The sequence below is a fragment of the Penicillium verhagenii genome (genome assembly GCF_028828195.1).
Source record: "Penicillium verhagenii strain IBT 33310 chromosome Unknown utg000003l_segment0_segment0, whole genome shotgun sequence".
Classification (NCBI taxonomy): Eukaryota; Fungi; Ascomycota; class Eurotiomycetes; order Eurotiales; family Aspergillaceae; genus Penicillium; species Penicillium verhagenii.
Genome location: NW_026643167.1, coordinates 2,905,709 through 2,916,318, shown reverse-complemented (window position 1 = coordinate 2,916,318; position 10,610 = coordinate 2,905,709). Strand labels below are relative to the sequence as shown.

Here is a 10,610-nt window from a genome sequence, read left to right as displayed (position 1 = left end):
TTTCCCACCAATAATTACTTGATCTTGATAAAACTGCACTGAATATATTCTGCCTGTCTTGAGAGAATCCTGTGAGAATTTGAGCTTTTCGGAATTGTTTTGGGGGTGGTGGTGGAGTAATTTATGCAAAATGGCGCAAAATGGGATAACTGAAACTGGATATCGCTTTTTTTTGTGCATTGCCTCATATTCCAGTTGATAGTCGAAATCTTCTCCTTTCAATAAATCCCCCACCTTTTATCAATTTCGCTTCAGAAAATTCATACAAGCTCTGATTGGCTCAATGATTAGTTTCCTCAAGTATTAGCTAGTTTGAATCAGTGATGGTGGTGGGGAAACGAATTCAAAAAGACAGTTCGGTTATAGCTGCGGAACATTTCCTAGAGGTCTATACATCCACAGCTTCAGAACTAAATACCTCGTCAGTTTATCCCACCAATATTCATTTTTCTCTCTTTAACCGATTACCATATATTCTAGTAGTCTAGAGACGATACTGTCAGATTTTTATTTTTTTTCAATACTTTTTATGCTGGAGAATAGGAGAGAAGGTGTCGTGTGTGACCTTGAAAGTCACAGCAGGGGTATAGTACTAGGCATCTGATCCACCAGGCCCAAGGTTCAGCCTCAACTCCAAGTCAGAATGTATATCAAAATGACGTTGAAATAAAAAACATATAAATTCAGATCTTCATATTAAAGTAATGTATGGGATGATTTTCAAATGGGTTTTTATTAAAAAAGTATATAAAAAGCGTTTGGCTTAACTATGGTGGATTTGAAAAAAAAATCCATGCGCGCTGCCTAACAAACTCTTATCAGATGGGCAATTGTGGTAATCATGAGCCTCACTCAAGCGCTTAGTCTTGACTCTTTCTCCACATGTGCACACTTTACAAATTTCCCGCCTTGGTGCTTATCCCCCAATAATCCCGAATTCCCGATCCTTCGAACGCGGACGAACTTCGGCCGACGGGATAGATGGAAAACACTCCGAGTCTCCGGAAGTTAACGCCACATGGTGACAGCATACTGGACTTTGAGTTAACAGGCGCCTTTTCAATCTTCTCCTTTCTTTCTATTTCCAGGAAATTTGTTCCAACCAAACCTGGTCTGTTCTCAGCTTAAAAGCATCACCCCCGCTTAACATTTGAACCACGGACAACACCTAAAAACATAAGATCACGGTTCACAACATTTGAAGCCTTTGCGCCAATCCATAAAAATGACCTCCGAAATCCTCCCAAAAATGCGAGCCTGGTCCTACCAAACCCGGGGCCCCATATCCACCGTCCTACACCACACAGACAACTTCCCCACACCAAACCCCTCAACGCTCCCCCCAAATGAAGTCCTAATCAAAGTAGCCTACAGCGGCCTCACCCCCAGCGCCAGCGCAATGATCCCCATGCTCCCAACATGGATCTACAAAGACGGCACCGCCATCCCCGAGCTGGAATTCTCCGGCACAATCGCCGCGCTGGGAAGTAAGGTGCTTGCGTCTCGACCAGAGCTCCAGCTCGGTACTCCCGTTTTCGGAGTCACGTCCATCCCCGTCATGTTAAGGCGTGGTCTCGGTACGTTGGCTGAGTATTGCCCTTGTCCGGCGGAGCGGCTGAGCGTTGTGCCCGCCGGCATGGACCTGGAACATGCGGCGGCGCTGGGCGGGAATGGAGTCACGGCTGTGCAGGTTGTTGATGCTGCCATGCTTAAGAAGGGGCAGAAGGTCTTCGTTAATGGGGGGAGTGGGGGCACGGGATCAATGATTGTCCAGGTTGCGAGGGAGAGAGTTGGGGAGAACGGGGTTGTTGTTTCGAGTTGTTCAGAGGCGAACGTTGACTTGGTTAAATCGCTAGGGGCTGATGAGGTATGTACTATGTCGTGGCTGAATACAGTACATGGTTTTCCGGGATATGTGCATATTAGGCCAAGAAGGTGTGGGTTACCTTTTCCACGTCTTTGTTGCTGACGAGTATATGTACTTCTTCTCTTCTAGGTTATTGACTACCGGCGACATGATCCGCTGCATGAATACCTATCCAGCGAGCATTCCGAGACTCGTTTCGATGCTATCATAGACACGATAGGTATTCAAGAGCTTTATACCAGTTCTCCTCGCTACCTGCGCGAGGGAGGCCGGTTTGTTAATATCGGTGCTATGCAGGTTCAGTCGGCTACTGGGAGTTTGCTGAGCTTTGCCTGGGCGATGTTTTTGAATTTGCTTTGGCCGGCTTGGTTGGGCGGTACGCCTCGGTCCTATACGATGATCAGTGGGACGCCTGGGGTGGAGGTCATGATTCGGCTGAAGAAGTTGGTCCAAGATGGAGTTTTGACGCCTGTTATTGACTCGACGTGGGAGATGGCAGATGCAATGAAGGTATGCAAAATTTTTATTATTAGTCGGGAGCTCACCACAAAGGTGAATTCATTTTATGCGAGTACTAAGAAATTATCCAGGCATACGAAAGGCTTCATTCCCAGCGAGCAAAAGGCAAGGTAATTGTCAAGATTAATAAGTAGGATTTTCTAAGTATTTCCACTATTTACTTGCAAGGTCACTACCCGATCCTAGTACACTGTACATAATTACACCGGGACAAGTTTTCAAGATTTTTTACCTTTTTGGGACAGTAAATTCATCCAATCATGGCTTAAGTTTCGCTAACGTTAATAACCTTGGAAGTTGATTACGAATTTCTACTAGTACGGATCAAACTGACGTGTACAGCTCACATGATACTAGTAAATTGTAGCCATATCATCCAAATAATTAAGCTCAATCAACTTGCCAAATCCACATCCGAAGTGCCTTTCATCGCAACATGTCTAGTAAGTACAAAATGCCTCAAAAAATGCAGCAGACAGAATTTAATACATACACAAAGCTTCGATCAACAAAAGCGATAAAACTGTAGCAGCCAGCGTGGTGGAAATAACGGGCGACGCTCAAGCGCCGCCTCAACCACCACTTGGCGTATCTGCCAACACGCAGATAGAACCGGCAGAACTTATATCTTCCTTTTCCAAACAGTTGAAAATTGAAGAAACCCCCACGGTCGTATTCGTTGACACTCCCACCGGCATAGAGGAGCTATTACAAGCCCTGAAAAACCTGCCCGTTGATCCTCCATCTTTATATCTGGACCTGGAAGGTATAAACCTCTGCCGACACGGCACGATATCCCTAATTCAAATATTCATCCTTCCACTCGGCCGAACATACGTAGTGGACATCCACACGCTAAAGGAAAGAGCGTTCTCCACCCCAGGACCACCAGGTTCAAAACTAACCCTGCAGTCCGTTCTTGAATCGCATTCCATCCCAAAAGTCTTCCACGATGTGCGCAACGACTCGGACGCCCTGTTCGCGCACTATCAAGTTAGACTGGGCGGTGTCCAGGATCTGCAACTGATGGAGCTCGCGGCTCGCAAGGGTTGCCAAAGAAGATTGGTAAATGGACTAGCGAGGTGCATAGAGCACGATGGGCCGATGAGCGACCGGGAAAGAAGAGATTGGAAGTCTAACAAGAATGCTGGGCTTAAGCTGTTTGCACCAGAACATGGTGGGTCGTATGAGGTCTTCAATAAGCGTCCGCTTGCGGATGAAATCATGAAATACTGTGTGCAGGACGTGTGTTTTTTGCCTCTGTTGTGGGAGAAGTACCATGATGCGATGACTCCACAGTGGGTTGAGAGGGTCAAGAACGAAAGTAATAGCCGTGTGGCTCATTCTCATTCTGCGACATATGTGCCCAATGGGAGATGCCCAATGGGAGACATAAGGCTTTGGGACCAAAAGGATGGCTATATATTACATAGATAGATAGTTTCAAGGTTTGGTCGGATGCTCAATGTTCAAAGGGAGCTTTTGGCGTATAGCCCTGGAGTACTTGCTACCTAGTACGATGCGCACTGGTTTTGTTTTAAAGTTGCTTCAATTCAAGATATCTGGCTCTGAATTAAAGATTTTTGCTCTATCAATCACTATAAAGCCGCCAAAAAAAGACAAACAAAACAAAACGGATATCATCACTCATGACCCCTTAGCTCCTTTGTAATCCAACCTGAAAATGCTAAAAAATGACCGATCCCAGGAAATAAACAACAAGAATAGGTTTGCTTAGACATGTGGCGCTGACGCAGCACTTCACATCTCCTCGAAGGCGCAGTTAGGATGCAGCACATAGAGGATCTTCTCCGAGTCGGCTTGACTGGGGTGCACGTCTCTGCCCTCTCCTTCCATCAAGTCAGATGCGATGCGGAGCAGAACGCGTTCCTAAATTAAGTGGTGATTAGTGATTAGCTTTAAAAGTGTAGGAACAAAGAGACAACATACCTTGACCATACGCTTCATCACCTTGGTGACCAGCTCTCGTTCACGAACATAATCCTCCTGAGTATCCATCTCGCCTTCGATTTGCTCCAGGTACCATAGAATCAGGTCCTCTTGCTCAACACCTTCTCCTTGGTTGACCTCATCCTCACGGACTCGGCGCACAATGAGGTTCAGGATCTTCGCGTACTTGTCGTATGTGATCTTGGTCTTCGTGCGCTCCGGCTTAGGCTGGGCGGGGGCCTCTTCCTCCTCTCCACGCATGGGGCTGTCACCATCGCGATCACGGTCTGCCATCTCTTGATCCTCGTCATCATCAGCGGCGGCAGCAGCAGGTGCATCGTCATCCATCTCCACGTCGTCTTTCTCGACAGTAACGATACTCTGGCGAAGGAGATCGTAGGCCTCAATAACGAACTTGGGAATAACCTCTTCCACACAGTTGGCCTTTGCAACGGCCTCGGAAAGACGAATCAGGGACTCGAGCTGACGGACAGTAATGCGGTAGGATGAGCGACCCATACCACCCTGTGCGTCGTTGGCGCGGAGCTCCTTGTACTTCTCGACGAGGAGACTCTTGGCCTCGTCGGTGAAAACGGGGCGGAAAGTACGCGCGAACTGGATGTAGCGCTGCAGCTGCTCAGTGCTCAGCTCGGGCTCAACTGCCTCGTCACGATTCATGTGCACGTTGACGATATGCTCGGCTAGGTTGCGGTCCACATGCTCCTTGGGCTCATCGCGGACGACGAAGAACACATCGAATCGACTCATGATGGGTGCGCTGAAGTTTAAGTTCTGGCGCAAGGTTTGCTTCGGGTCGTAACGACCGCCAATAGGGTTGGCGGCGGCGAGAATGGAGGCACGGGCATTCAAAGTGGTGTGAATACCGGCCTTGGCAATAGAAATGGTCTGCTGTTCCATGGCTTCGTGAATGGCAACCTGGTCGGCAATGTCCATTTTGTCAAATTCATCAATGGCACAGATACCACCTCCGTTGGCCAGCATCAGCGCACCGGCTTCAATGGTGAACTCGCCAGTCTCAGCATCCTTCACAACCGAAGCTGTCAAACCAGCAGCCGAAGAGGCTTTACCACTGGTGTAGACCGCACGGGGATGCAGGGAGCAAATGTATTTCAAGAACTGACTCTTACTGGTGGATGGGTCACCGACAATACAAACGTTGATGTCACCACGCAGCTGAAGGCTCTCGGCGGAGGTCTTCTTGCTGACACCACCAATTAGTTGCAGCAATAGACCCTTCTTAATCTGACGATGGCCCCAAATCATGGGGGCAATCGAGTCAACCAATCGTGAATAAATATACTCTGAGTGGACCAGGGTCTTCAAGTCCTGAACCTCCATCGGAGTAAGACTTTGGAGGAAGGCCTCTTGAGCCTTGTCTTCGTTCATGTCGGGGTCGGTGTTTTGGTTCAAAGAGGCTAGAATGTTGTTTGATTGGCCATTGAGTTGCTGTTCGGGCTTCTGACCAGGGGTGGAAGTATCAGGGGTGACCATGGTTGCAAGGAAAGCCAGTCGGTAAGTCAGATCGCGGACACCGAGAGCTTTCAAACCAGAGACACCACCGCCTCCCACCTCGCTGCCGCGGAAAGAGGCATTATCACGAACCGCCTCAGGACGCACACCGGGCAATCCAAGTTGGCTCACGTCGGGGACAACAATCAAGGTACCAGTGAAGATGCATCGCTCACCGGCCTTGGAGCGGTCAACCATCTCACCTCTGAGGATGACATCCATCGTGCGAGGCATACTTCCGGTCGGGATTTCGTGGGACGACTCTTGAAGCTTAACTTTCTGCCAATCGACAAAGGTACTCTTGCCGATGTCTAAGCGCCAACCATTACGGTTACCACAGACTGAGTTTGGACACTCTGGGGGCTCGGTGTATTTGAAGATTTGCTCCACGTTGGGCACAACAGTCTTGCAAGCCTCACAGATGAAGGTACCGAGTGACAGCTCGGGTCTGATCTCAGAGGTTCTGGTGACGGTTCCGGAGACCGACAGCAAAGCTCCGATCTGTTTGGTACGAAGTTGTCGGAGTCGGGAGATCAATGGCAAGTTGTAAAAAGCCAAGGCGAACAACTTGTCGGTTTGTTGATGGCGAGTCTTTCCACGAATTTGGCTATCCAATTCGCGGTTTTCTGTGACACCGGCGTAGGCGGAGGCCACCGAGACACTGGCGTTGGTGGAGGCGGTCGAGGCCATGCGATGCGACACAAAGTATTCCGGTTCATATTTGGCGACCAGATTGTGAAGCGCCTTGGTAAGATAAGGGAGGAAACGGTAGTATTGCTCGGAAATGGCGGTGGCCAGAATGGGGTTCTCCCAAGCACTCAGGTGGTTGAAATCCACGTACAGGGTGGAGAGTTCGAATTTTTTCATGCCCTTGATTTGGGCGACATAGTACTTGTCGCTCAGAATCCCGCCCGATGATGGTGGAGCAGATGATGAAGGCTCCTCCATGAATGTCTCGAGCAGTTTTTGGAATGCTTGCTGAACCTTCTCTCCAGCCTCATCAATCACGGGCGGGGGGCCTGCGGTGTAGGGATTCCGTAGCCGGCTGGCTGTTGAGGTGCCTGCTCCGACAACTTGATCATCTGGGAAATTGTTCATATCACTATGGGGACCATTGCTTTCTGAGCGGCGAGAGCTGGGAAGGTTATCGGATCGATAATGTTCACGGGCGCTCGACCCGGGCCCTTGCTCGGATTGAAGAACGGCTTCAAATAGGGTAGACATGATTGAGAGAGCGTAAAGGGCCTACAATTGAGGCCAGAATTAAAAAAAAAATTAAGCTCTCAAAAATGCCGGGATATAAAACAGAAGAGAGGGGAGAGAGGAGGAGGGGGGTGGGGGGAGGAAGTGGGATACAAGAGGAAGAGGGAGAGAAAGATCTCATCAATAGAAACACAAGCACATTGACAGGGGCCAACTCGTTTTTCGGGAACGCGTCCACGTCGCGTCCCTTCCTTTTCTACGCGTTAAGTGGTTTTCTTTCTTAGGTCATCAGGATTTAAAGGCTGCAAGGCTGCAAGGCTCCTAACTTTAAGGCTTCAAGGTTTCCAATCACGTCACGGGCCGTGGATCATGTGACCGTGGCCACGTGGCAGTGGCACCTTCCCCAAACCAGTAATAGGAGCAAACTTCTCAAAGTTCCACCCTAAGCCGAACGAAGCCCGGTCACTTCGGAAGGTTGAGATTGCCAGCCAACCAGATCGCTTCTTCAACCTTCCACCCCTTTGAAAAACAAGGATCAACTTCTTCTTTCGGTTGCCAAAATGGAAGGATCCACTTGGAACAGGCGTTGCTGAGCCTCCGTTAGGTTAAACCCAGATAGCATTCCCCCCTCCGCTGGGTCTTCGGGGAGTTAACTCGGGACTTTCGAGACTTGATTAGGTGCTGATTATTATAATGTTACTAAACTTGCGACTCTCTCCTTTCTTAAACTTTTCATCTATCTCGTATTGAACACCCCTCCCCCCCCTTCTTCCCCCCCCTTTCTTTCTTGTTTTTCGATTGGCATTGCCTTCACACGGCCGAAAGGAAGCGTGTTTGCCCCCCGCCGAATCTTCCGTCGGAAGCACTATCTCTGCATCATCCGCATCGCCTTGCATTGCCGTCAATATAATCGCCTGCCTAGTCTAGCGTTATCCGCCACTTCAACCCTGCCGGGTGTGCACTACTGCACCCTTGAACGATCCATTTCTTGATTCAGAGCCTGCGATGATTCCTAAATCTCAGGTTCTAAGGCTGGAGGAACTTTGGTGATCCGTGGGTTCGGCATGCTGTAGTGGCTGCGCTTAACTTAACTCAACTCTCAACCATCACGAAATGTCAAGCAGTGACCGCCAGGTCGATTCAGAGGCCAATTCAGAGGCCTCACCGGTCATTGCGCCGGATGTTCCGGGTAGGCTAGCCCTGGCGCAAAGTTGTCCAACACCATGAAAACTCATCATTATATAGGGCCTGCGAACGATGCCAATGGAGCCAAAGCAAGAAGACGCCGACGGCCGGCCAACTCGGAAAACCCGGCGAAGAATCAGATGTTCTACTTTGTCGACTCGAGCTCGTCCTCAAAGGAAAAACGCGCCCACGTTATGCGACACCACGTCCAAGAGAAACGAAAGCAACGCAAGATGTCTCACGGCACGATACCCCCGGAGCAGATCCAAGAATTGAACTCCTGGCAGGCCAGGGAGGACCCGGCGTATAGTACAGATAATAAGCAGGATGTCACATCGGCCCACGCAGGAGCATCGATCGAGCAGGACTCTTCGGTATGAACCACCTACTTGGTCTGCGGGGGAAGATTTCCCGTTGCCCTAGGGCAATTATAAGTGCTCATCCAGCTCACAATATCCAGCTTCCCATCCGATTTTCGCCAGTCAAGCCATACGCGCAATCAGCACCTTTGGAACTCATCGCGCCGAGGACGATCGATATATCTCGAAGGGATCCACTCTCAAGTGTCCCATTTACACAGAGCCCCGAAGATGCGGAACTTGCCGAGTATTGGACGAGCAAGTTACAATACTGGTCGGGTCAGAACACCTACATAAAAGACCAGATGTTTAGAACCGCCATGGGGCACCCAGTTGCTTTCCAGGCGGTCATCCTGACTTACTGTGCCCGGTGGAAGGGTCAGATTCATGAAACCCCGGACAGCAAGGAAGTTCAGCGATATGTTTCCCAGGCGTTAAAGAATATTCAGGATGCGACTACGGGGGCATTACCGGTCAACGAAGATTACCTAGCTATGGCCCTAGCGGGCATGGCTCTCGGGGAGGATCGATTCGGACATAACCCAGTAGCTCAAGGCTACCTGGATCATGCCGTACGAATCATGCGTCCGCGCGCTGGCATTAATCTTCCGGTGGAAGCATTCGTCCATTATGTTCGGCTCATTGTGCCACCACCGGCACTTACAGAGGTTGCTTCGAGGGCCCCGCCATGGTCAGTGGCGTTTCTACGCGCCGCCGAAGATATTATGCGACAACACAGCACCCCAGAGTTTCTTACACATGCACCGCATAGACGCGACGTATTTCAAATGGAGTGTCCACTCTTCTCCTTACTTTCGAGTGGACCACGGCCCTCACAAGTGCCACACGCGTCGCGCATGTACGTGGTCCGTGACCCTCAAACTCAGGAAGTCAGTCGGACGGCTGCTCTTATCTATATCACTGCCGCTCTGTGGGAATTCAAAGACTCGGCCGATAAGACTGTGAGGTTTTTGATCTATCTCAATGCCCTAGTCGCACAACATCAATTGGACCGACACCCGGCCTGCGAAACTCTACTGTGGCTATTGCTCGAACAAGGTTGCGAGCCCGACCTACGAAACCCTGAGCGTGCATGGTCAGTGGGTGAGATGGTAAGATCCCATCGACAGCTCCGACCGGATCTTCAGTTTCATTTTAACGAGATCTTGATGAGCTTTTTGACACTACGCCCTCCGATCCGCGGCGTGGACATGTTCCAAGGGGACGTCCAGTTAAATACAAGTAGCCATGTACAATGAAAGAGAAAGCAAGTCAAAGCCAAAAAAAAAGAGAAAAGACCAAAAAAATTAAAACAAGTTCAATGCAATCGCTCCGCACAAGATCGATCAGAGATCGATCACATACCGTACAAGGATTTTGGGTTTTTGCTTGCGTGGCCCCATGTAGTCTAAAACCGATTGCAAGATTTTGCTATAGCTATAGGCCACTTAAACATGGGTCGAACGTGGGCTTGGCGGGACCCGACAACCAGGACAAGTGTAATCGTCATAGAGCTGAAAGCCGAACCATGGCCGTGCGCGGGTGTGGAGCTAACCAGCAAAAATGAGCGGTATGTGGTATCTGATGTACGGAGTATTGGGATTGGATATCAGAAAAAACCGAATTGGAAAAACTGGAAGCGAGAACCAAAGAAAAGCGAGCAAAAAAAGCGAGCAAAAAAGCGATCCACGACTCTATGTACAAAGTACTTTGCTAGCGCAGAAATGCGGTGGACAACACAAATACAAGTGGAGTCGAACAAGAGCGGACCCCCGAAAGCAAAGTTCTCCGAAAGTACCTTCCTAACCTAATCTACGTGAGAAAACATGGCAAATGTACCTGAGAGGTACAGGGAAAAAAAAGGAAAAAGCTACGTCTAAAAACCCCTCGAAATCCCAGGGATCGACGATCCCCTATCGAATCCATGGTTATCATGACGATATCATCGCATCATTCCGCCTTACACTCGAACCCCCTTTTTTCCACAGGGGGACTTG

General features: G+C 49.5%; 3 protein-coding genes across 3 annotated transcripts; 2 read left to right on the top strand and 1 right to left on the bottom strand.

Annotated features, from left to right (window-relative positions):
• Positions 1-1,225: 1,225 nt before the first annotated feature.
• N7466_002474 (NAD(P)-dependent alcohol dehydrogenase) lies at positions 1,226-2,520 on the top strand (the record flags this gene model as incomplete). Its single annotated transcript, XM_057161872.1, has 3 exons — positions 1,226-1,867; positions 1,997-2,377; positions 2,458-2,520. The coding sequence occupies 3 exons, from the start codon at positions 1,226-1,228 to the stop codon at positions 2,518-2,520; spliced, it is 1,086 nt and encodes a 361-aa protein (XP_057025157.1).
• A 1,627-nt stretch (positions 2,521-4,147) lies between these two features.
• N7466_002473 (MCM DNA helicase complex subunit MCM6) lies at positions 4,148-7,090 on the bottom strand (the record flags this gene model as incomplete). The annotated part of the gene is made up of 2 exons (XM_057161871.1): positions 4,148-4,276; positions 4,337-7,090. 2 exons carry the CDS (start codon positions 7,088-7,090, stop codon positions 4,148-4,150), a joined length of 2,883 nt encoding a protein of 960 aa, XP_057025156.1.
• A 1,092-nt stretch (positions 7,091-8,182) lies between these two features.
• On the top strand, positions 8,183-9,872 carry N7466_002472 (uncharacterized protein; the record flags this gene model as incomplete). The annotated part of the gene is made up of 3 exons (XM_057161870.1): positions 8,183-8,258; positions 8,315-8,628; positions 8,715-9,872. The coding sequence occupies 3 exons, from the start codon at positions 8,183-8,185 to the stop codon at positions 9,870-9,872; spliced, it is 1,548 nt and encodes a 515-aa protein (XP_057025155.1).
• Between the last annotated feature and the right edge of the window lie 738 nt (positions 9,873-10,610).